This window comes from Camelus bactrianus, chromosome 14, assembly GCF_048773025.1.
Source record: "Camelus bactrianus isolate YW-2024 breed Bactrian camel chromosome 14, ASM4877302v1, whole genome shotgun sequence".
Classification (NCBI taxonomy): domain Eukaryota; kingdom Metazoa; phylum Chordata; class Mammalia; order Artiodactyla; family Camelidae; genus Camelus; species Camelus bactrianus.
This window is the reverse complement of record NC_133552.1, coordinates 7,875,850-7,903,270: the sequence shown is the minus strand read 5'-3', so window position 1 is coordinate 7,903,270 and position 27,421 is coordinate 7,875,850. Positions and strand designations below refer to the sequence as shown.

General features: G+C 42.5%; 1 protein-coding gene across 1 annotated transcript in view; it reads right to left on the bottom strand.

The window, feature by feature from the left end:
• KL (klotho) overlaps window positions 1-26,997 on the bottom strand; it is a 40,841-nt gene extending 13,844 nt beyond the window's left edge. The window contains exon 1 of the mRNA XM_010951510.3: window positions 26,170-26,997. Within this exon, the coding sequence (XP_010949812.3) occupies window positions 26,170-26,985 (816 nt within the window). The 5' untranslated portion in view covers window positions 26,986-26,997. The remainder of the gene's footprint in view (window positions 1-26,169) is intronic.
• Window positions 26,998-27,421: the final 424 nt, after the last annotated feature.

Below are 27,421 nucleotides of genomic sequence, written 5' to 3'. Positions count from 1 at the left end.
ACTCCTGGAGGAGTCCCTCAGCCCCTCCCTGGCACACAGGGCCTCCACCGTCTGTTACCCTGAACTGAACTCTGCTCCGTCACCCCCTCAAGAGTTCGTTCCATTTTCTGATGGTGGATTTGAGTAATCAAACACTATGAGGCTGGGTGTACAAAAGCTGCCATCTCGAACGTTGCAGCCACTTAGGATGATCAATAAGGAGATGGTTATGTATGGTTTTGCATTGTTTTCGAATTATTCCAGCACGTTAATCTTACAAGCTTGTTATCTTAAGACTGAGATTTAATAAAGCTATTGACAAGGACTCAAGGAAATAATTAAAGGTATGGGCAAGAATGTTCATCTGAATACGATTTCTAATAGCAAAATATTGAAAAACAATTGAAATATCCGATATTCAATTACATTTACGCCCATACATGCATGTTTTAATACATTATGGTGTGACTAAAAATATACTACTATTCAAACATTATAAATAAAACAAAAGAATGTCTATTAACATGTAAAAAATGTTTCTAAAACGCTAACTAAACAAAAAAAGCAGGTTACAAAGCAATAAGCAGAGTTTAATAGAACTTTTCTTTTAAGGAAAAATATGTATATTAAGATCTGGAAGGATTTGTACCTTGTTAAAAGAGGTTTTGTGGGCAGTGTAATTGTCTTCATTTTGCTTACCTGTATTTTTTTATGTCTTACACATGTGTTGCTTTAGAGGTAAGGAAAAAACTTAAAACCAAAAAAGGAAAATCACTCAAGGGAGCTGGATGGCAGGCCCTGCTTGAACCGTTCAGGCTGGTTATTTGAAAGCTGTGATCTGATTAACCCCTGCCTAAGTGCCCTCCAACCTGCCCAACAGTCTCTGCCTAAATCCCCAGGTCCTAGACACAATGAACGCTACATGAAATCCTGAACTCCCCGAGGCTTCCTTTAACAGGTGCAGGCCTCTCATCTTTTAGCTACTCCCAGTCCCTCCAGCCTCACCCTCTTTCAAAATTCAGCCCAGACATCACCACCTCCAGGCAGTCTTCTCTGACCTCCTCCCCCTCCCCACCCTTAAATATCCATTCCATATGTCTCCACAGCTGGCCTCTACTGAAGACCTGAACCATATTATGTTGAATTCATTTAAGTGTCTAAATTGCAGGTCTTTTGAAGGCACTGACTAGGTCGTTTCTCTCTCTATTCTCCGATTCTAACAAAGTGTCTGGTGCAGAGTAAGTATTCAGTAGGCAGGTATGGAGGGAGGAAGGCTGGCAGTACGAATCAGATCAAAGAGTCTGGGACGGAAGCCAACACTTTTCTGAGCCAGAGCAGAAAAACTCTCTCACAAGATACACTGGTTGTATTTCATTTCTGACACCTCGAGAGACAGAGAACTTTCAGGTACCCACCATCAAAAATCAATAAATAAATTAGAAAGGATTTGGCATGGTAGGCCTCTGAGAATAAAATTGCATTGCCTCAAAATGCACTAATGATCCAATCTGGGGCATAAGACATCCTTCTCACTTCCTTCTGGTATGTGATTACTTCCTTCCTAGCCGCAGTCTATGTTTTGAAATCTAGGGTCTGAGAAATCTAGAAATAAAGGGACTTCATATTTCTTTCTACCAATGCACTAGTATCACCAAATTTTGGAAGTCAAGTAAAATACTCTGAATTCCACAGCACATATAGACATCTCCTCTCTGGCTAAATGTAAGCTCCTTGTTACTCACCTACCTGTATCCTTCACAGAGCCCAACACGAAGGTCCCCACAAACGAAGTATTTTAAAAAAGTGAATGAAGGGGAACATCGGAGGTGAGCTCCACAGCCACCCCCGCCGTCTGCCCTGCACCACGCCCCTGACCTCGGCGAGGGAAACGCAGCCCAAGCAATGCACAGCAGCCTCTCTGCGCTGAGAAGGCAGAGGCCAGTGATGCCTGCTGAAGCAGGGCTAAGTCTTGAAGAGAAGAAAACTGCACAGGGGAAGGGCCCAGAACTCTGCATGGGGATTTTCGAAGGTTGTTGGCTAAATATGCATAAGATAAGATTTCGGAATGCTTAACAAAGAGCGGCTGCCAAAGGTCTGAGAGCAGAATATGAAGGCTGTCCAGGACTGGGGACACGGCAGTTCAGGAAAGCCACAGCGGAGGAGCACAGCTGGGCCTTCAGGCGTTCAGCTGAGACCCAAAAGGCCACTCCTGGGGAGTAAGAACAGAACTGAAACAGACCAGCTCTAACAAAAACTAAATCCAGTCTGGCAGGTCCAAGAGAAGCCTCTGGTAATTTAACTGCCTGGCAGAACAAAATACCACACCCTTTAAAGGAATACAGCATAAGCTAGATTCCCTACCATGTGTCATTTATATGGTCTAGGGTTTATATCCAGGGTTTTATAAATTGCTACACATTGAAAAAGCAAGAAAATGAAAATCTTAATAAAGAAAAAAAAAAGGTATTCAAAACAAACAGCAGCTAAAGCCAAAATGACCCAGAAGGATTTTAGGATAGTTACTAAAAATATGTTCAAGGGTTTCAAGGTAAAGATAGATATAGAGCAAACAAATACAGAATAACAACAGAGAAATGGAAACTGAAAAATGAAAAATAAATACCTCTGTTATTTATAGAAAACATGATTATCTATATAGAAATCCTAAGGACTCCTAAAAAAACCTACTAGAACTAGTAAGTGAATTTAGCAAGTTAATAGAATACACTGTCAAGATACAAAACTCAATTGTATTTTAATATATGAACACCAAATATTTGGAAAACAAATTTTAAATACAATACCACTTCCAACAGCACCAAAACCATAAAAACTTAGGAGTAATATAACAAAAGATGTGCAAGACTGCTACACAAAACAGTGTAGGAGAAATTAAAGACCTAAATAAATGGAGAGAGATAATCATTTTTAGGGATGGTAAGACTCAATATTGTTAACTTATCCATTCTCCCCAAGTTGACCTCTATATTCAACACCATCCTATCCAAAATCCCAACGCAATTTTTGTAGAAATTGACAAGTTGTTTCTAAAGTGTGTATGATAATTCAAAGGACCTAGAACATTAAAGTAACTTGCAAATGGAAGAACAAAGTTGAAACATTCACACTACCTGATTTCAAGACTTATTATAAAGCTATAATAATCAATATAGTGTGACACAGTGACAAATATGTCAAAGGAGAAGAATGGAGAATTTTAAAAGCCCATGGCCAATTGATTTCCCACAGATGTACCAAGGCAATTTTATGGCAAAAGGAAAGCCTTTTTCAACAAACTCTCCCTCAACAACTGTGAAAATACGTGGAAAAAAAAGTAAATCCAACCTTACACCTTGCATAAAAATTCATGTGGATCCAAATGTAAAAGCTGAAACTATAAAGCCTGTAGAACAAAACACAGCCTCTTGATCTTGAGGTAGGACAGGATTTCTTAGAACACAGAACGCACTAATCATAAAAGGAAAAACTGATAAATTGGACTTCCTCAAAAGTAAAGTCTGTTCATCAAAAGTTAACAAAAGGAAAAAACACTGAGGGTAAGTATTAAAATATGTATATGAAAAAAGAATTATATCCAAATAAGTACAATAATCCTATCAACTGATAATAAACAAGAAACCACCTCCCTTCCCACCGTGGGGGGTGGGAATTCGAACAGACATTTTGCAAGAGCATCATTGTTCAATAAGCACATGAAAAGGTGCTCAACACCACCTCATTAGGGACATGTAAACTAAAGCCACAACCAGCAACCACACCCACTGGAATGCTCGCGACTGAACAAACTACTGTTTCAAGCAGCAGTATGGATTAACCCCACAAATATTGCGTAGTGAGGAGTCTGGATTTTGTCCTGAGTAAGAGAAAAGCCACTAGGTGATAAAGCACAGCAGTTAAGAGCATGGATTCAGTCAGATTGTTCTAACTGTATGCTTCTTAGTTGTGTGACCTTGGACACATAATCTAACTCTCTGTGCCTCTGTTTCCTCAGCTGTAAAATAGGGTTAACAGTAGCACCTTATCTTTACATCTTTATAAGGATTAAATAAGTTCAATGTATGGAAAGCACTTAGAATTGTGATGGTTCATTAACGATTATTATTCAAGTGTGGTGGTAGTAAGTTTGGTTTATGATTTTTAAAAGGTCACTGGCTGCTGTGTAGGGAATAGACTCTAGGAAGGCAAGATGGGAGCGAGGAGACCCATTAGGCAGCTAGCACAATGGTCCAGGCAAAACATGATGCTGGTTTGGACCAAAGGAGATGGCGAGGAGCGGCCAGATTTAGGCTATTGTTGAAGATGGAATCAGTAGAACTTGCTGATGAGCTGGCTGTTACACATGACTGATGAGGGGGGGAAAGAGGAGGGGAGGACGACAGAGAAAGCAACTAAGTAAGGGACTGGGGAAGGGAAGTGGTCAAGTTCTGTTTAGGTCAGGAGTTTGTTATCTCAGTGAAGATGCCTGGCTGGCAGCTGGGTAAATGAGTCTGAAGTTGGAGAGGACAGGATGGTATTAATCATTCAAATGTATTCCAGAGGTAATACTAAGCAGGTCACTTTTTTTAATCATTTCTTAGATTTTTTTTAAAAAACTGAATGGAATAATTCTTAAAGGATTAATCTAATCCTTCAAATAATCTTAATTAAATGGACTGAGATGAATGGTAAAAGAACTGAAAATGCAGCCCATAAACAGAAAATCATTCAAACAGCTAATCTGTGTCTACTTCCTACACAAAAAGAGCCCTCAAGATGTTGTGTTAGTTCTAAATTAAAGGTACACTCTTTTGAGAAAGGTCAAAGGACTACACAAATTGCAGGGAGAACTGAAGACTTTTTCCCCACTTTGGCATCCTTTTGCCACAAGTTCAAGAACAGTATCACAATTACACATCTGAGACCTTTCTTAAAAGTCACTGCTACACTGGGCTGTTACGTAAATACTCCAGTTGGCCTAATGTTCGTGATTGTAGACCAAAGTATTCCTCTTACTTCTATCAGCACAGCCGCGTGGATTATAAACTGCTGTTCCTTCAGGTAGAGTTTTCAGGCAGCCTCCCACAAAACAACCATCTAATAGAGCACATAAATAATTTCAAAAAAAAAAACAGCCAGCTATAATTTTTATCCACAAAAATAACCAGTAGTCTCTGTGTGCAGCTCCTCAAAAGCTGCGTGGGACCTGCCCCTATCACCTAGGCGGTCACCTGTGCCCAGGGTCTCACGTTCACCGTCCCTGACACCCAGCCATACAAATATATGGAAATAGGCAGCAGCCGGGCTCGCTTGACTTTATTTTGTACTTCTTAGCAAATTAAATAAGTAGAATCTCTAGCTCAATCACCAAGCCTTACAGCCTCCCACAAATTAACAATTTCATATCTCATCACCGCTCACATCCTGATGTCTAAAGCAAGTCACCTGGCCAAGGCCAGCGTCAAGGATGGGGCTGAATGCAAACCCAGAGCGGAAGACACAGCAACATTACTGGGCAAAGGGTGAGGGTACAATGAAGAGATGACAAAATTGGGGCTTTAACTCAGTCCACATCATGCTGTAACTCACTAGAACTAGGCAATGAAAAGGAAAGTGTTGAAGATAACAGCTCATGTGCAGTACAAAGCTAGACTAACAGTCAGCCTGAAGAGTTGAAGATATTTGCTGGAGCTACATATTCAAACACCTTTACTGATTTATAAAGGTGACTAGTTTGATAGACAGCTTAGTTCTCACGCCAATAAATTTATAGTCATTCATTTAACAATCATTATTGAACACTTACTAAATCTAGACACATAAGTACTGGGAATACAGAAATGAACAAAATTGCAGGATTAGATGAATGCCACTACTTACTACATACATAACACAGATAGAAAAACTGACCCCCAACGTTCCAAAAAAATCCCAAAAGAAAATATATGACCCTGATATTAAGACCTCTCCATCCAGATCTGATATATTGGTATGTTCTATAGCATAACATTTTGATTTCCAATCTATAAGATCTTCAAAGTGAATCTGATTACTGCATATGATTGCTAAAACTATTATTCAATTCTATGGAACTAAGTTTGAGATTAGATCTCCTCTAGAAATCACAGGAAATTATGGCATATGCTAGTTTTGAGAAATGGACAATAAGATAACAGATTTCTTTTCCTTTTTTACTGTGGTAAAATACACAGAACATAAGATTTACTTTTTTACCAATTTTTAAGTGCACAGTTTGATAACTGGTGTATGAAGCACCTACTTTGTACTGTCATACTAGGTTCTGGAAACACTGAACATGGATAAGGTACAATATCTGTTCTCAAGAAATTGTTAGCATTATCCACTGGTCTTACAGGAAAGCTGTACAAATAAAATACTGTTTTCTCTTCTTCTACTTCAAATCGAATGACTCAGGCCTAGCCAATGAGACATCTTCCTTGAGATTTTTCTACTGGAGTAGAGGCAAGGGTGTCTCCCTAGTCTGGAGTGGAAGGAAGTTAATCCGGAGTTGCTGACAGGGGAAGAGATCCTTGCAGCGGACGTGAAGAAGCCGAGCTGACTCAAGCACGCGCACACGCGTGTGTGCACAGGCGCAAGAAGGCGCGCACAGGACCTCATGTGCGCATGTGTGTAGTGAGGGAAAAAGACTGTCCTCCTTGATGATAATGGCGATTTGCAAGTTCGATTCCCAAAGTCCCTGGAGCTCTTCCCCAGTTCTGAGAATTACTCTAGTGTCCTTCTAATAAAGTCCCGTTTCTTCTTTAACCTTTAAATAAAACCTAGTTTTAGTTGGGGTTGGTCATTGGCAAATACAGAATCCCTTAATACACATATAAACAAATTTGAGATTCTGTAAGAACTCACTCAATTAAAGGCATGCTTTTACAACTCGGTAAGATAAAGACTAAGGTAGCTTTTTTTTTTTTTAATCATGGTGTAATTTTGGAGTTTTCTTACTTATGATCCTTTTGTCTTAATTTTTCCAAAGTAGGTTACATAAAAGGCCTTATTCAGTTGTTTTTAAATTAAAAATTCCTTCAAATGAAAATCTTTTCATAGCTCACTGTGTAAATACATCAATAAATCAGAGATTAGGTTTCTTGCCTCATTAATTTATCTGTACAGAACTAATCAACATCAGTTAAATCACTCTATTTAATACTAAATCACACCGATATGAAAATCCTTCCAAATCGTCGATGCTAGGTTGCTAACAAAATATCCGGCCTGTGACTAGAATCTGTCTGCTCCATTAATCACAACATTATCAAAGACACAAAGGAATTCAAATCCCTGGGCTTTGCTTCTGTTTTTCTAACAGCAACAAAATGAGAGCCGTGAAAGGAACAGGTAAGGTGACATCAGGCTAGATGAGAAAGAGAGACAAGAAGATAAAGGACTCTGATAAGGGATGTGTTCACAAGATCAGCAAAAACATCCTAAGCTTCATCAGTCAGCCAGGCTCTTTTCGGTAAACATCTGCTACTATAATCAGCAAAGTAATCCTATAATGCCCTCATGCAATGGCTACTCTCTGATTTCAATGAGATTGAGGAAAGAGTTTTTCTTCCATAATAGTCACCTTTACTTTCTAAATATTTACCTCTGCCTCCTCACCTAATTCTCCTGCTTTGAGTTATCAACAGCAGATGCCAACTGACTGTCTCTCTCTGAGGCTTTAAGATCATTTAACAGTTCCCAGGCTCATTTACAGCTTTCTGCTTTTGAAATAACTCAATTCCCTTGCAGTAGAGAACACTTTTCACCTAAAGAGAAAGTGACATGTGAATGTGTGAGGGCTTCTACATTGTCAGACAGGATAAGATTACAGAAATACGAAATATGCTTTATGGAGTAGCCGATAATAGAAAGGAATCCGCTGGCCCTTTTCCCCCTCTTTTTTTTCCCATTTGCCTTATGTGGTAGCAGTTTCAACATGGTCTTAAGTCAAAGTTTTTCATACCACAGATTCCAGCCGTGAAATCAAATTACGCATAGCCACAGCAATTTTGAAAATTGAAGTAAAATAGAACTAATTAGAAAATATCAGAGTGCCCTGCCTGTAGTAACTCCTGCTGTGAAAGCATCAAACATGTAAAATGCTTTTCTTAAGGCTGGGGTCAAGATCAAAAAAATTTGAAAGTCACTGGCCTACATTAAAGGATATTTTCATTCTGCACGTGTTCACTGAGCACCTACTTTATACTTGGCCTCAGCCTGGCACCTAGGAATCCAACAGTGAACAAATCAGACAAAGCCTCTGCCCTCGTGGAGCTTCCATCTTAGCAGGAGGAGAGACAACAAATTTTAATGAATGTAAATTTAAAAGAATGTTAGAAGGTGAAATGTAGTATGAAAATATAGAACAAAATAAAGGAGGCCTGGGTGCCAAGGAGAAAAAAATGCCTTTTTTTTTCCTTTTCGGTGGCACTCACAAGAATCTTGATTTTCCTTTCATTGACTATGTCGTAGTTTTAATCTTTTCATTTTCCATCTCAATAGGACAAAATCCATACGTGCTCCTATTAGGCAGGAATCCTTTCCATTAACATCTGCCCTTACAGAATTTAAAATACCCTAATCCACAGTAAGTAGCAACTCTAACAAAGGTTCACTCCCTTCTGCACCCCAGAGTCAGAATCAGCGATGGGATTAACCTGGCCAAGCCTGCTCCTGGCTTCAGCTCAGAAAGACATTGGTAATCCTTCTGCCCCATTTCCAAGTCTAGGAAAATTTTTCCTTACAGTCTCCCTTTGTGATCCTAAATAATCCCCAAAGATTATTCTTTATCACACACACAAAAAAAGCTGGTCCCCTTGGGCTTTGGTTGGATTCATTTACAAATGTTCATCAAGGGTGATAACTAACACGCATAAGCTTCTGGGCCCTGCAGTGTTGAGCAACTACTAAATCCAAAGAATGTGCTTCTGTCTGGGGATCGAGTAAGGAATGGCAGACTGCGTTTTCACAGCCACTCTTATGCCAGAGGCTGTGTGTTTGTTTGCTTTGTTTTGTTTTGTTTTTTAACTGCTCTTCCAAGGTCTTCTATTCTGAAGCTAAAAACCCAACCCAAGAAATTCATGGTCACACATTTCATCTGCAGTATCTATGAATGTGGTGAACTCCTCTCTCCTCCAGGCCCCGGGCAAGCACTTCCTGAGCCAGGAAGGGGTCCTCTCTTCTCCCACTAAGTCCGGGTGCTGGGAGAAGCATTTTAAATGGGGTGTTCAGGGTGTGCCTGGTTTGAGAAAGTGGCTTCTGAGCAGGGGCCCAGAGGAGGCGAGGGAGCTGTGGATCTGGAGGTAGGGTAGGGAGACCATTCCAGGTAGAGGATGGGCCACAAATAAGGGCCCCAAGGCACAGCAGCTAGCCCTTCCTGCCGCTGGAAGGCAGTGAGTGAGGGGGCAGGAGCCGGAGTGGAGGCCAAATGCGTCTAACACCTGTGAGAGTGTTTCCAGAACAGAGAACTAGAATCATAGCTGCTTGACCCGTCTTCCTCTATGACGAAAGGGAAAATTAAAAACCACAGGGTTTAAACATCAAAGGAAAAGGGAAAAAAAAAAAAGAAGAAAAATTTTTCTATCAGATTGTCAATGACATGGTTTTCATTCCCCCGTCTTCTTTATTTCTCACAGAGTTGCAATAAACACCAGGAAACAGCCACACACGGTTTCTGCTGTAACCCCTCGTGACAGATTGTTTGGTTTCTTTCACTTTTCAGAAATGAGAATTGTGAGGGTAAAAAAAGAAGACCTCTGAATTGAAACGCACTTTTTCACGACTATTAAAGGAGTTATCACGTAATGATTATTTCACTAAGCAAATATTTACACAATGAGCAAGTCATTATGCAGGAGATAACGAGGGATCACGGCACAGGTAACAAAATGATTATGACCCAAGAATGAAAGTGTCATAAAAAGGATTTTTTAAAAACACGATGGGGGTTCAGAGAAAAGAAAAATTCTTTCATGTTGAGGGAAATCAGGGAGGTCTTCACGTAGGAGGTAGTTTCTAAGCCATATATTGAAAGCTGCGTAGGTTCTCAGGAGATGGAAAAAGGCACTTTCAGCAGATCACTGTGAGCTAGAAAGTGTGTGATGCTGTGCTGAAATAGACTCTCCAGCCACATCCCCCACGGTCCTCAAAGGTGTGACCTTGCCACTTCCCCCACCGGGAGATCCGTGCCCCTTTCCCTGAGTCTGGGGGTCGTGACCGCTCTGGCAGAAGTGACACTACATAACTTCGAGGTGAAATCAAAAGTTGGCACCACCTCCTCCTAGTTCTCCTGGGATGCTTGCTGGAGGGGAAGCCAGTTGCTACGTTAGAAGTCTGACAGACCTGAGGCCACCATCTTCATGAGGCTCAGGGGTATCTGGTCAACAGCCAGCACCAACTGCCACTCCCACCCAGCTCTGTGGAAGCTTAAATGACTTGCAGTGCCCAGATGAGCACTGCCTGGATGAGCCCTTCCTTAATTTCGACCCAAACATGTAAGCAAAATAAAATGGTTATTTTAAGTCAGTAAGTTTGGGCATACCACACAGCAATAGTAAGCGGAACAGACATCTGTGGGTTAGTGCTTGTTTTCTTAATTAGCAGTGGTGAGTCTCTAGATGTTAATGAAGGTTAAAGACATTGGTGAGACGTTAGGCCTCATTTTCCTCCATTTCAGAGTGCTGATGTGTAGACTAGGATGAACTCATTCTTGGTCTAGACAACACCAGCACACCCACAGATGATACCTGCGCTGTGCTGAAGGCAGTATGGAGTAACTCAATGAGCACTGGGAACAGGGGTTTGGAAAACCTGGGTTCTGACCCCAGCTCGATCAACTAAACTCTCTGAACCTCTCAACTAACTTGTCTGTCCCCCAAAATACACAAAAGCACTTCAGAAACTGTAAGGCATTAGTCAGTGGTACAGGTTTTTCAAAATTATTTTCAACTAAATAAATTCATTCCTGCAGTTTAAAATCAAACAGTACCAAAGGCTTATGAAAAATAGTGTCTTCCCCCCTCCTTCTCAAACTCCCACTTCTGCTCCCTGCAGACAGCTACATTTAACTTTTAGCTGCTCCTTCTAGTAATTACCGTCATATTCCTAAATAAAATGCTTCTTCCAAACTTGAATAACTCCTCATAATGAAGAGTTAGCTCTCACATCCTCCAGTTTTCTTCCTTTGTTCTCCCAAATGTCGGTTGTTATTCAAATCATCACTCAATATTCACATCAAGGTTCTTATATAAATATTGTTCATTGCAGAGCCAAACAGGACACCATTAACATTTCCCCTTTTATGGGGACAGCTTTTTAAATTTCCCTTGAGTAAATAATCACCTCATTATTAAACTTGCATAATATTCCATGTGTGTTTTAATACTTTTGTGATTCTCCATCATATTCACTCCCATACTGTCTATTCTATTAAGTCTACTTTTTCACTGGGAGCTCTCCCTTCCCTGCTAGAACACTCCATTCTCTTGGCTACATCTGGACTAGGTGCTGTCTAGAATTACTCTCACCCTAGGATTTTTCTTTATTTCTTATGGATTGGAGCCATACTTTTCTAGAACCCATTTCTTCTCATTTATTTACTCTGTAATTTTGTTGGTGCATGGCTTCCATTAGCTTCTTAGGGAAAGCAAGCTTTCTAAACCCCTCTGTAACTGTCCATTCACTGGGCTAGAACCTCAGAAGGGTCTTCAAAGCTAAAGGCTTGTGTTCTGCAGTTTGAGAGCATTTTCTTATATTATTTCTTTTATAATTGCCTGCTTTTCATTTCCTTATTCCTTTTCTGTAACTCCTGTTAGTTTGATGTTGAACTTCTGTGCTTGATCTTCTAAATTTTTTTCCACTTTCTTTAATATTCCCAATTCTTTGTCATTTTGTACTACTTTGGGAGTATTTCTTTTACTTCACTTTTCAATCCTTTTACTAAACTTTTTTCAACAATCACACTGTTGATGTTCAAGAATTTTTTTTAATACTCTCTGACTATTCCTTTTTCAGTTTGTGTGTATTTAATTTCCTGCATGTGTTTTTCTGGCAGGACCATACCTCATCCCTCCCAACAGAGATTTCACTGAGATAAACGCTCCCCAAGGGACACAACTCCTTCTACGTGGCCCACTTCACTTGCATGAAACAACCTGTTCACCCCACTAGGCATCACCCTCTGCAGCAGGCCCCCCAGCAGATCACACTATCAACCCATGTGTTACTCTGAGCTTCCTCAGCAGAATTGCATGTGTATGAAATAAAATCCAGGGTTACAAACTGTGTGCAGTTACAGCACGTGACTCGAATAATAGGTACAGGCTCTCAATGATTGATTGAGCTTGTTTATATAGAGGTCATGTATTTCTAAAATCAGTGTATTACCTGAAGTTGATATGAAATTCAATATTGCCTTCTGAGGTCACAGACCAATCATTTCAATTCTCTGACTGCTACCCCTGTTGGGTCTCCTGAAGACCTCCAGTCCTGCCTTTGCCTTCCAGCTGTTTCTCAGATTGTCTTTATGTATCCTGAGGCATCCTTTTAACTACTGTCACCAGCATGTCCAATTCTGTTACCTCTTGCCCTTCTACTGTATCTCTCCTCAGACTACATTCTTAAAACTTGGATTCCTAATTACTGCTGGAGGAAAGCGTTCCAGGAGACTGCATGCTATTTCAAGTTCATCATCTCCAACAGGGGATCCCCAAAAAGAATTTGCAATTATGACCATGGAGCAGTCATCAGGTACTTTGAGGGATCATAGAAATCAAGGTGCTTGAAAAATGAAAATGTTCTTAGTTTTAAAAAGGGAGAAAATATGAATTTCAGAAACAACAAATCCATAAGCAAAATTACATAATGGCTTGATAAAAGTACATCAGTACTGAGGAAGAGAAGATAATGAGGAGGCAACAGGGATTCATTAAGTAAGTGCCAAACTAACCTCGAATAATTTTTTGCAGTATTATATAAGTTATCTGGGAACACAATAGATTCTCTATGTAATAATTTTGACAGTTGCCAGGCCTTCTTAGGATATTCCTGGGGTCAAGAAAAGGAAAAGCAGGGCATATGTAAGACAGTACTGTTGCTGTACGAATAATTAATGCTTCAAGGACTATATTCTAAGAGTATTCATTGATTAAACAAAAATGTACCAGTTTCTTATTAAGTGTCAAACATTGATAGATGTTCGAAACATTGATTAATGGGAGATGCCCACTTGAGAGAACGTGACTAAAAATATCCCACAGGGATTACTCATAGCTCGTATTATTTCTTTTCAACATTTTTATCATTTAAAAGATGAAAACTCACTTGGCATTCATCTGAAAATTGGGAAATGCTTGATTCAAAAAGAATTCTCCAGACCAAAATGCTACAAATGTGTGTGATAACTAGCAAAGTTAAGTTTTAAAGTGATGGTAATATTATTTCTTTTTTAAATTTTTATGCAACTTACAACAAAAAAATCCATTTCCTGCCTTACTTCTTACCCCTACTGTCCCCAGTTTCCTCCCCAGAGGTAACCATCTTTGACTTCTATGACTTTTTCTTTTGAAATTTACACATTCCCATACCTCCCTACTTCAGACGGTATCCACTGACTTCCTGTTACAGTAGGTGAGGATTTAGTTCTCTCACACAGGTAATTTTGTTATACAGCAGGTTTGGGTTTGAATAACCAATATTCAGTACTGACATGATTCTGCCAACAGGACTATTACTTACAGCTGAGCATTATAATGGTCATTAAGACTAAATTTTATTTCCTATTTTTGTTTTCCTTGAAGTTATTAATTGCTTTTTCACTTCCTCAGTTTTCTTTGTGCCTGTGGCTAATTCTTCCCATACTTTCCAATAGCCTCTCAGCACAAACTTCTGCAAGGTCACGTCAGCCTCCAATACTTGACTTGGAGACACACTTCTGGAATCTTCCCCTCTCCTGGACTGGTTGCTCTTAGGTCTGCTGCACAGCTGATTTCCTAGGTCTACAATTCACCATCTGCTCCTGGGTTAGACCTACTGTTCTGAATATCGCACGTCTTCTTCCTTCTTGTCTATATCCTGTTACATGGAGTTTATCCTCCAATAACTTCCTAATAAAGTGTTCATGGAAGATGTATTCTTTGAGTCTTTGAATGTCCTGAAATCTCATTATTCTACCCTCACGAATGACTGGTAGTGTAGACAAATAAATTCTTGTTGGAAATAATTTTAGTTCCTTTCTTCTCAATAGCATAACTCACTGGTCTTTGTAGTAGCCATGAAAATGTGCCACTCAGGTCTCCTGCTGTGAGGAGCTTAAGTGACTGATGGCACCAGCTGCTACCCCTTTGACTGCCCACAGCATTGGCCCTGAGGCCATGCTTCTCATAGCTGCCCCATTATGACTGAACATGGCAGGGCTACTAAGGCTGACCCATTCCTGCAAGCCATGGACCCCTCCAAAGATAGTGTTGGCTCAAGGACTCCTCATTGGCCTGGCTAGATCTTAGACTTGAACTGGCCATCTGAGACTCTTCCCACCCCACCCTCCTTCCTGCCCACTCTTGTTCACAAGTGTCAGACATGCATTACGGTCTAAAGGTGCATCTGCCTTCTCTGACTTGCTCCCCTCTACCCTTCACAGTTGTTTCCCCTCAATAAATGTCCTGCATATCTAATGCTGTCTTGACATTTGCTTTTCAGAAGACCATACAAATGCAAGTGAGGTTTCACTTCCTAGAAGGCAAAGAGAATGCCATTCTGAGTGATATTTAGGGGGCAGATGGTCTCCTGGCACAAGATAGTGCCCTGATTGCTAAATATTTCCCCAGTAGTAACCTGGGGAAATGTCCTGGTGGAGCGGAATGCTGCCATAGGTGCATGACCCAGGCATTCCAGTGTCTGTAGGCGAGGGAATTGGCTGGTTCCTGCTATATTGTATTGGGTCCCCACACAGAGATATGAGAGCCAGAGGGTCTCATTGGTAGCTTACAGAGAGAGCCTTATCTCCTGTAGTGGAAGCACAGACACAATTTAGCATCAGACTTAGGGCCTGACAGGGCTACAGAGTTCCAGAGATGTTTAAATGCTCAGCCAAGGTAGGTCTGTTATGCCAAGGTCAGAGCCCTGATTGGGACTGGGACTCTGAAACTTGGAAAGTAGTTGTCTGAGAAGTTGGGCTCTTCAGACCCCTAGGTACATCTGGGGCGCACAGAGGCGGCCTACCCTCCCTAGTGAGATACAGCACTTCCCTATGCTGAAGGGGCCTCTCCCCTAAAAGCCAACAGTGCCCTCTTTAGGAGCTGACAGGCCTCTAACTAGGGCTAAATCCCAGCATAACCCACCTGGATACAGCTGAGCCTGATAGAGGAAAGGTGGCTTCAAGATTTAGTATGGACTGGCATGACCTGGAGGGGTACCTTGAGGGTCCTTGACCAAAGGACTGGAATATAAGACAGGACAAGACAGAGTATTGATTAGGAAGCACTTTCTCCAGAAATGTGTTTAAATGCTCTGAGAAGGACACTAGGCGATGGGGCAGACTTGCTGCTAGGATGGCTCTGAGAAGCCCAGAGAATGTGATGGCCAATCCTGAGTGGGCAGAAATGCTTGAGTTGCCCTGATAGCTGACAGAGGAAAGAATAAAAGAAGCCAAGAAAAGGAGGCCTGATGGAATGAATATATTATGTGAGGCCAAACCCACCCACCAGAGGTCAGCACTTCCCAGACATGCCAGGGAAGGAGACACACCACTCACAGAGGCCATGAGGACGAGGGGGCCCCAGCATCACTAAGAAATTCAGTGGTGGCACGCACCCTACTGCAGGCCAGGGCTGATGGTGAGAGAGGTAATCGCTGAGCTGGGCTTGTTACCATCCAGGGGAGTGAAGTGACCCTAAATAATAGAGAGGAGGCAGCAGTCAGTGTTAAAGCCAGAAGCCAAGAGGCCCAAATACTGCAGCAATGGCATAGAGGAACTGCCAGCCTCTGCAGGGAGTTGTGAAGATGGTTAATAGAGCAAAATAAAAAGTCATCATCCCTCACTGGGTTCCCAAATTGCCGGTTTTCAGATCTATAACCCACTGACTAAAGAGGTGACTGTGAGTTCCTAGGAGAAAGGATCCTGAAACACCACAGCAGGTATGATCTGTAACAATTTCCCCAGTTCTTCAAGTTCAATGTGGAAATTCACGTCCTACAGTTCCAGGAAATTTTTATGAATTACTTCCTTATTTCCTTCCTCTTTATTTCAGTTATCTGTTGCTGCAAAACACACCACCCCAATTAGGGGATCTACAAGGACGTAGTTGATTTTGTAGGTTAACTGGACTTAACTGGGCAGTTCTGCTCCATGTAACATAGCGAAGGTCACTCATATAGCTGCATTCAACTGGGATCTCAGTTGGGCTGGGAATGTCCAAGATGGTGTTTCCTCTCACTAAGTCTCTCTCCATATGGCTTAATTTTTTCAGTGATCTAGCCCAACCAACTACTGGCTTTTAAGAGAGAGTGATACAGAAAGAAGAGTTCCAATGTCAGCGTAGTGATCAAACTTTTGCTTGCATCACACTTGCTACTGTCTCACTGACCAAAACAAGTCACATGTTCTAGCCCATAGTCCATGTGGGAGGCAAGTACACAGGGCATGATTACGAAGAAGCATGGTTCCATGGGGCCCCCAGGTATAACACTCTACTACACACCTCAATTCTCTCTTCCTGGAACTCCTATTATTTGAATGTTGGACCTGTAGCTGGTCTACTGATTTTCTTACTTTTTTTTTTTTTTTAACTATTTTCCATTTCTTGGTCTTCTTGCCCTATTCCTAGAGAGATTTCATCACCTTTATCTTCTAATCCTTCTATTAAATTTTTCATTTCTGCTATAATGTGTTTAATTTCCAAATGCTCTTTTTTCCCCTATTTTATTGTATTATCCTATGATTTTCTAGATGCAACATATTCTCTTAACTCTTTAAGAATTTACTGAGGTTTCTTTTTTTTTTTTGAGGTTTCTTAAAATTTATTTATTGAGATATAACTGACATATAATACTGTTTTAGTTTCAGGTATGCAATATAATAATTCAAAATTTGTATATATAATGAAATGATGAGCATAATCTAGCCATAAGTCTAGTTAACATTCATCACCATACATAGCTACAATTTTTTTCTTGAGAGAACTTTTAAGGTCTACTCCCTTAGCAATTTTCAAATACACAATACAGTATTATTAACTATACTCCCTATGCTGCACATTACATTCCATGTCTTACTTTATAACTAGAAGTTTGTATCTTTTAACTGAGTTTTCTTTTAGCTTTTTTCCCTCCTTGTATATTCTCAGTTTCCTCCAAGTTTTCTTTCCAAAAAATTACGCTTTTTTTTTTCCTTTGTTTGGATGGGTCTCTATTTTTCATGTTAGAGGATTTCCTCGGATCCTGTTGATTCTTGATTGTCAACTCATGTTTAAGAATGAGAAGCAAAAACTCTGATTGGAAGGTCTGAGCACATGGGTGGGGCACGTTGGCTTCAAGCTTCTCTGTGAGTGATCTGTCTCTGCCATTTGCTGTGGAACCTGTAGTTTCAGCATCTTAGGTCTCTCTGCAGGAGCTCATCAGACTCCCTGGAGAAGATACTTCCAGCCTCTCCCTGGAAAGTGGAAGTCACATGACCAACATTCCGAGAGACTGTTGGGAGGAGAGGGCTGGGGCAGGATTGGGGGGGTGTCTCAGCTTTCAGTCCCATAAGTTTACTTTGTCTTTATGTTCAATATGGTGCTCATGCCCTCAGATGTGCCTGAAGTCTCTTCATTCAGACACCTTCCATTTTATACTCCCCAGAGAATTCACTTTGAGTTTTCTTTTTGAGTAGAGAAGGGACAGATGGCCAGCAGTGGAGATTAGGGGAAGAAATTGAGCAACCTAGTTGTTTCTTACACAGCTTTCAACCAGTTCTTATTCTAGCACCCACTCCCTTCACCACCAGTTCCAGGGTACCTGGTTTTGCTACTCTCTGGTTTTGCTAATCTCTGTAAGACTCTGCAATTGTAGGATTGGTTCTTGGCTTCTCGCACTGCCAACTTCGCAGTCAGCCTGCTCAGATCCACTGAGTCAGGAATCCTTGTCCATCTGCTTCTCAGGTTCCCAAATTGTGCCACTGCTCTGCTTTCTTCACTGTGGTCTCTCTCCCTCTCCCTTCCTTCCCTCTCTTCCCTCTTCTTTCCTTGTTTTAGCAGTTTCTTTATTAAAGTTTAATGGGGTTCCAAGAGAGAAAAAAATTGGATGGGTAAATTCAGTCTTCCATCTTTCCCCAGAAACACTGCTTATGATTTCTCCAACACAAAAGTAATAACATTTTGCTTATAGAACAGTTAGAAAACTCAAGACAATCAGAAAGAAAAAAAAATCACTCGTAATCCCACTATCCAGAAACAAGCCACTGTTAACAGCTTCCTTTTTGCCTTCACATTTTCAGGTGGGGAGGGCAGGGGACAGTGCATTCTTTCATTCATGCAACAAATATCTGCACACTCCCTAAAGCAAGGTCAACATGACTCCTGGCGTCTCAAAGCTGAGGTCTTTGGGGGGAAGACACACAAACAAATCATTTCAATAAAAGGTGTGAAGTATTATTAGAAGGACAGTACAGGATTGTGTAAGAGCAGAAAGCAGGGATATCAAATCTAGGCTTGGGCATGTCAGGGAAGAAGCCTGGGGGAAAAGGCAGCAGCTGGCGAGAACCCAGCACAGCCAAAGAGCTGAAGAGCGCTCTCTGCCTGCTCACACTTACTTACACAACAGAGACACAAAACAGACATAATATTCCAAACAGCATTCTTCTCTTAATAGCATACCACGTGCAACAGTTTAACCACAATACATCAACTTTTTAATAGCCAAATACTTTCCCACTACACCTGTGCACTGCTGTTCCTTTAACCCATCATCCTCATATATTTATTTTCAGTTTTTAAGAATTACCAACTGTGGTAACCCTCTTCTTATCTTTGCACATTGAGGTTGAAATTTAATAAGATTAAAAGTTTAAAAATAAACGACCAAAGGAGGTGACAGGGGGAAGTCTGGCTTAACAGCAATTCACATGGGGAAAAATTAAAAAGCCTAAGAGGTTTTAGCTGACTGCAAACTAATCCAAGTCTGCAGGGAGGTGACAGCCAAAACCATCGATGCAGTCTTGGACGGCACTGACGGGATTCAGTGTCCAAAACAAGACGTGTGCGCTGACATCTGGGCCAGCTGAAATTTGTCCTGCGTATCAGATCTTCAGCAAGGGCCTTCAAAGAGCCTGGGCTCACCTCTCCTGCTCCGTGTCCTCCCTCTCCTTTCCTACCTGAGTTTCAGCCATTCCATGTTCTGATCCTGTGGCGTGAACTGCGCACCGGGAAACACTGCTCCACCTGGGCTGGCGGCACCGCTGCCTCCCAGAACCCAGGACACAGAATGCCCTTCCCACTTTGGGTGCCCTCAGTCTCTCCACCATGGGCAGCCCCCTGTTAAGGACAATGGACACAGGCAGGTCCCACAGACAACCCTGTTCTGCTCTGTTCCACAAAGACCTACCCCTCTGGGGAGATAGAAAGGTCAACTCTTCCCTCTCCCTCCCCACCTTGTCCCCAAGTGTCAGAGGATGAAGAGGCCTCCCAAGGGTCCAATTCACATCCCCAGGTTTCAAGGATGCTCCTGCCTGCCCCACAGCAGGCTCCCAAGAAGGAGCCCTTACCAAATGCCCCCTCCCTCCAGTTCTCAGAGGTGCAGCCGCGAGGGTGAATGGAGAAGAAAATACTGAGGAAGTACACAGTGGCCTTTTCAGATAGTTGAAAAGCTGTCTCGTCAAAAAGCAATTTGTTTTACTATTTGAGATTTATGAGGGCAGAGAGAACCAGAGATGAGTCCTGTACAGAGGCAGGTTTCTGTTCAATGTAAAAGACAAGTCGAGTGGGCAACTTGAGAGGAGCTGCGTTCCTCTTGCAGCAAATAGTCAGGCAGAAGCTAGAAGACCCCAGGAGGACCACTGCAAGGAGTTGGTCTTGAGAAGAAATTTGACCTGGGATTTCCCTGAACCTTCTAATTCTAACATTCTAATTACCATATAATAGTGCACTTAATAGACAGAGGGATATTATTTGCCTTGGAAATGCACAAAGCTCACATACCTATCTGGGCGGGAATTTTCTTTCCTGTCCTTCCTCACTCTTTAATAAAAACTCCTTCCCAGATACTGGGTGAAAAAGCAGACTGTAAAAATTCACTTTACAAGAAAGAAAAAAAAAGGACATATTGAAATTAGTAGAGATAACTTTATATATATATTTACCCATTCATTAAAAATTGTATCGAATATTTTTTCTGCTCCAAGGACTGAAATAAGCACTAAAAATTTAAAAGTAGATATGATATACAGTTTCTGACCTCAGGGAATTACAAATGAGTAAATGATCCCTTTTGCCTGTTGTTATGCAAAATGGGAGTAAGTCAAGTCTTTGAAGTATAAATAAGAGTTTATCCCAAGATAGAAGGAAGAAGAGATATAGCGGTTCTTTAGATTAACTCTATACTCAGAACATATCAAGGCAGAGTACATAAAAGATAGATTATGCTTATCTGTTTAAGTATAGATTACAAGCGTCACTTTGCAGTTTCCTAAGAAGATGCGGCTCTTGGCGAATTCAGTAACAGTGTGTATTTTTACTGATCCACTCTTTGTTTCTTGTCCTCCCAGTAGGCATGTATTTTATTCTCTTCCTACACCTAAAATTTCGTTTATACCTGAGAATAACATTCATTGAAAGAAACATACTTTTTGTACAAATTAATTATAAAATTCTGGCTTGGAGAAATCATATTGTTTGAAGAATTAAGATAACTCAAGACTTCTGTGTGCAAAATTTATAACTAACTACATATTTAGGTAACACGGTTGTGCATTCATTCATTTTGCACTTAAGAAATGCATATTGATATGATTTGAATGCTTAGTAGTCTGTATTTTCCCTCTTTTCTTCAACTCAAAATAATTGGCATTGTTAAACATTGCTATGATTTTGAAATTAGTTTGTTAGTTCTTTTCCTATTCTTAAATTTTTTTCTTGGACTTGACTGTAACCTTCAAAAAACACTGGGTTCAGTCAGGTATTCAAAAGGGAGTAAGTCAAGCTTTTCAGGACATACTTTAACCATTTCTGATTAAACACACTATTGAACCCAATAGTCTATAAAATACATTAACATTCAACCCAGTTAATTTTTCTGGCCATGTACCAAAAACATTTTAATGAGAGGAAAATTGGTAAAGTGCTTCCCCAAAGTACGTAGCATGTATAATTTGAATACTTGGGGAATGAAAATTCAACTAGATAACAAAGTCACTTCCAATATATGCTCCTAAAGTCAACCAAGAGAATTCCCCCACCTCCCATTCTGAAAACGTCTTCATAACATTGCATAGTGACCATAGATAGTTTCCAATTGTTTGAAAATTTTTACGATGGAATCATAAATTTTTACTGAAAATGTGAGATTCTGTCCCATACTGATCCTCCTATCTGATGAGGATTTGGTACTTCCTGTCCCTTAGGAAAGTGGCTAGGAAGTCTGTCAAAGAGAGCAGACCCTAGGAGCATCAGTTTACAAAGGCAAAATCAGGCTATTAAATAGTCAGAAGCCACTTACTGAGCACCCACCAAGGGCAAGATGGCATTTAGGACAGATGAAGTCAACCTGGTTCCCTTACTTAAGGAATTGCCTGGGTAGTGAAGTGGTCAAAGGAGGCAAATGGTTAGACAAAAGCAAAAGTGTGGTAGGTGACATCAGAATGAAGCACTTTGGGGAAAGGGGGTGGAAAGGAATAAACTGGGAGTTCGAGATTTGCAGATACTAACTCATGTATATAAAATAGGTACTGTATAGCATAGGGAACTATATTCAACATCTTGTAGTAACTTATGGTGAAAAAGAATATGAAAACACATATAGATAGATATAGATATAGATATATGTTCCTATATGACTGAAGCATTGTGCTGTACACCAGGAATTGACACAACATTGTAAACTGACTATACTTCAATAAATATATATATATATATAAAAGAATGAAGCACTTTGGGATTTCTTGGAAGAGACGGCATTTGGGTGTGGGGCCAAAGGGAGCATGTGAGCTGGTTCTTGAAGAAAAAGTGTGATTTTAATAAAGAAGGAACCTTATCTTGTTCACACACAATGATATCTTTGAGAATACCCATCATTGCACAGTGCAAGGGGCGAGGGCAGAAGCAAGGACATCAGCTAGGAGGCTATTCCAGTGATCCACGCAGAATCTGATGGGAGCTTGGACCAGTAGCTGTAGATAAAAAGAAAAGTGGCTGTATTCTGTATACATTTTGAAGGTAGGTAGGGCTATAGGGTTTGCTGATGCATAGAAAATAAGATGTAAGAGAAAGGAAGGAGTTAAGGTTTGGGGCCCAACACACTGAAAGAGTAAAGTTGCCATAATGGAGATGGGGAAAATAAGAACTTGCTTTTGGATATAAGATATGACATGCCAATTAGACACTGAAGTGGAGAAGGCAGTTGTCTATCTAAGCCTGGAGCTCAGGGCAGAAGTTCTGGCTAGAGACTCAAAAATTTGCACTCATCAGAATATAGACAGCATTCAAAGAGCTCACTTGGAAGGAATCCAGAGAAGAGGCCCCAGGGGAGGGAGCCCTGGGCACTCCAATATTTAGAGGCGGGGTGAGGAAGAATAAGTGAACAAGGGGACTGGGAAGGAATCACCAATGAGCTGAGGGGAAAGCAAGAGACAGTGAGATTCTGGAAGCCACGCTGAGAAAGTGTGGCAAGAATGAGAGAATAGTGGCTGCACAAGTGCTGTGAACAGATCAGCTGAGACAGGAGAACTAATGCTTAAGACCAGCCACGTCTGCCCTGCACACAATCCCCAAACTAACACCTCCCAGCCCCACCTCCTCAAGCAAAAGAAGTTGTCTTTCCCCACAGGTTCCCTGCATAAGCATTTGCAAGACTCCCTGGGACGTCCATGTGCATCTTCAACTGGGGTCTGGTCCTCTCAGAAATCCACGGGCAGAGCGAAAACTCAGAGGCACCACTGACTCCCGCTGACTCCCACTGACTCCCAACTATAGGCCTTACTACTAGTTCTTCAGGGGCCATCAAGAACCATCTTTCAACATAGAAAACAAACTTATGGTCACCACAGGGGAAGGGGCAGGGAGGGATAAATTAGGAGTTTGGGATTAGAAGGTACTATCATATATAAAATAGATAAACAACAAGATTCTACCGTTCAGCACAGGAAACTATATTCAATATCTTATAATAACCTATAATGAAAAAGAATATATATGTATAACTAAATCACTATGCTGTACACCAAAAACTAACACAACATTGTAAATCAACTATACTTCAATTTTTTTAAAAAAAAATTTTTTAATTAAAAAAAAAAAGAACTGTCTTTCAAGAGATGTGAAGGCACAGCAGTCCCTCTTCAAGTCAGAGAGAGAAGGAGAGTCTTCTTTCTGGGTTATGCTCAGATGGAGCAAAGCAGCCTGGACTCCCAGGGCTCCACAGGGAAATCTCCTTTTCATTTCTGGTGAGTGCGCACACACACACACACACAGTCTATTTTTATCTAGGTTTACCCCAATACCAAAAACCTACAAAAGAACACGGAGACCTCCATTCTGAGCAGAGCCTCCACCCCGTTATTCACCTTGCAGTCTGTCTGGCCTGCCTCCTGTCCTCCAGGCCATCAGACAGTGACTCTCTGCGGAGAGAACCCCCAGTCTCCCCAGGGGGTCTCCTTAGTCCACTAGTACCTTAGTGGGAGCACAGAGTGGGGCAGGAAGGGATGCTGGCCAACTTCATCCCTCACCAGCACCAGATCCTAAATGCAGATGTTTATGCAGTGGCCCCTACCAACAATATCTAAGCCCTGGCTGAAATGTATTACCAAAATACTCCATCACCAAAAGCTGTGGAATATGATTTATCTTTTCAAATAATATCAAAACCTCCCTATCCTCCTCCCTCTATCACATGCACCAAGAAAGAATATTGAAATCAGAATGAAAATATCTCAGATGAAAAAAAAATTTAAGATACCATTTTTGATCATGACAACTCACTTCTTTATAAGATACAAGAATGACTGAACTCCAAACCAAAGAAATTTGAAAGCAAAATTAATATTTTACAGCAACTATAATTTTGTTTGCAGCATCAGCAAAACCAACTGTCCACCTGTTACTAATTTCTTGTGAACACAAAGTCCACTGCATTTCTGGGGGGAAGAACGGTTAGTGTTTGGCAAGTTTTTCTGTGTAAGGATACAAAAAAATAACCAAAAAGTTAATCAAAAGGCTGAGTGGACCCAAGAATCAAAAGCATGTTGTCTGTTTAATATACCAGAGTCCCAGAAAGCTCCTGCAGTCCCAAATTCCCTGTCTTATGTCTGAAATGATTGCATAAGTGGCTGTAATATCAGTTGATGACTTTTGCATTTATACAGAGTTTATCACATGTGTTCTAAAAATAGAACGCTTGTGATTTAAATCTAAAGTAGTGATTTTGCAGGAATGTCTATTAGGTCCTTCAGCTGGTCCACAAATCTCTTGTTTCCAGTATTAACTAAAATTTGCTTATGTTTTCTTCAAAAGAAGGGTAAGCTTTTCCCATGGTTTTTCTGTTACCAACCATAAACAGGTGGTGGTTAGGGTCTTCTGATTTTTTAAAAGGATTGACAGACTGAAAAAGTTTATTGCCACTGCTCTGAAGTATCTTAATGAAAAACATATATCAATATGGAATCACAAACTTTTTTGTCAAACATATCCAACATTCTTTCATGATATGTAGTGGCAAACAGGTTTTGTGGAACTGACATACAATCTAATTAGCCATTATTACAACATTATCAGCAGCTCCAAGCAGTAAGTCAATTCAACAAGCACTACTGTTCTGCCTCAGTTATCTATGGCTTCAATTAAAAGTGTGTAGAAGTGGTGTTCATTTTGAATTTGTTCAAAATATGTGGTTTAATTCTAAATTTCAAAATAGGTCTTCCAATAGGCCCATGAGTCACCGACATACAGTGCCAAAAGTTATACATTTAAACACTTTTATTAAAATGTTTGCACATACACATAAAATATTCTCTCATGGTACAAAATTCTGTACAAAGTGTACCAGCAAAACTGACATTATAAATGAACCCTCAAAACAATGAGACCTGATCTTGAACACTAAGTAAAGGAGAAAAAGAAGGAAGTTATTTGGGAGACAACTTTATTACAGCACGTCAATCCTTCCTGCTGCCAAAATGTATTAAGCCTTTCACACAAGGGTGTTAAAAATCAGTTGTGTCAGGCTCATAATCTCATCCCCAAGGAGCCCTTTCAGCTGGAGAGAGCAGCATCGTGGAAGTACAGTTGTTGTAGGACTCAGTCTGTATCACCCTGTGGCTGTTTCTGTATTTTATGGCTAGTTTTGTTTAAGATTGTATAATGGGGTCTTCATACCCCTGCTGATTAAGGTTGGTGGATGCAGTTCTCAATCCTGCACAAAAGGAACTTTCAAAGACAGTTTACCTGCGCCTCAGGAGATGTGATTTTGACACCTTCGAATCTGCTGCAGTGCGAACTTGTGCCACAAGCAAGATAGACCTTACTGGATTAATACTGAACTCAGGACATCCCTACAAACTCTAGCAGAGAGTAATGCTATTTCCGTGGCTACCCAACAAACTTGTTTCTTTCCTCCACCTCCTCCTTCTCCCCGTGGCTGCTTCTGGCCCTCCCTATCTTACCTCTAGGAATCCCTCTACCTTTAGAGAAAGAAGCTCCCTTTTCTCACAGGAGAAACTGATTCCAATTCCTTTTTGACAAAAGGTCTCCAAAGGGCACTCACTCGCGCGCCCACTGCGGGGGTTCCCCTCCCATTCCCAACTCCACGCCTTCCAGGGAAGCCCAAGATGCTCAGTTCACCCCCGCCCCGCAACCCGTGGGAATCCCTGGTGACCTCACAGATGTGCTCAGATGGAGCTTCATCTGACCGAAGGCTCAGGCACCCCTCTTGCCCCCTGGCGCTTGCAGCGGCCCTCGCCCCGGCGTGGCCTTCCGCCTGGCCCCTCGAACTCACCAGGAGGAGGTTGTGTGCCACTAGGTACCCGAGCCGCGGGCTTCCCCGGACGCCGGGGGCCAGGCGCCCGGTGGCGTAGCCGTGCCAGGCCACCACGTACGGGTTGTCGATGGTGATCCAGTACTTGACCTGGCCGCCAAAGTGGCGAAAGCACAGCTCAGCGTAATCCCTGAAGTGGTCGGCTAGGGCGCGGTTGGCCCAGCCTCCGTAGGCGTCCTGCAGGCGCTGGGGCAGGTCCCAGTGGTACAGGGTGACCACGGGCTGCACTCCCAGTTCCCGCAGCCGCTCCAGCAGGCGCCGGTAGTAGCGCAGCCCCTCGCGGTTGGGGGCGCCGGCGCTGCCATTGGGGAGCACCCTCGCCCACGAGATGGAGAAGCGGTAGTGGGAGACCCCGAGCTCGCGCAGCCCCTCGGTGTCGCGAAAGACGTTGTTGTAGCCGTCGCTGGCCACGTCCCCGGTGGCGGGAGGGGACGGCGAAGAGGCGCCCGACGACAGTCCGGCTGCCGGGGGGTCCCCTGGGGGTACCAGGGGGCGGTGGGTGAACGTGTCCCAGATGGACGCGCCCTTGCCATGCTGCCGCCAGCCGCCCTCCGTCTGGTAGGCGGCACTGCCCACGGCCCAGAGGAAGCCGTCGGGGAAGGTATCATGGAGGAGCCCCGCGGCCTCAGGGGCCGGAGGGCGCGCGAAGCGGGTCCAGGTTTGCGCGCCGTCGCCGGGCTCAGCGTGCAGGCGGCGGCCGCCCAGGGCCAGCAGCAGCAGCGGCGGCAGCAGCAGCGGCGGTGGCCTCGGGCGGCGCGGCGAGGCGCGGGCGGGCATGCTGTGCGGGAGCCGGGCGCTGGGGCGCAGCGCCGCGCCCCTTTATGCCCGCGCCCCGCCGCGCCGCCCGCCCCCAGCCGGCGCGCCCACCCCCGCTTCCCCTGGCAATAATTACCTGTGGCCCCGCGCCTCTCCCCGCCCTGGATTGCGAGGCGGGGGCGCAAAGGGCGAACCAGAGCCCGCGCAGGGGGCGCCACAGCGGGCAAGGTGCAGCAGGCGCCGCTCCCGGGCGTCGGAGAAAAGGCACCTGTTCATCTCGGCTACCAGGGGCCACTGAGGATCCTTCGGCGACACTAGTTCCCTGCGCGCCGCCTTCTATTTCCCCATCCGCGCGCCCTCCTGGAAAAGCGGCTGTGACCGGGTGCGTCGAGGAAAGGAGGCCGCCAACTTTCCCAAGGAGATGGGCGCGGGATCTTTGCCTGTCCTCCCGGGGTCC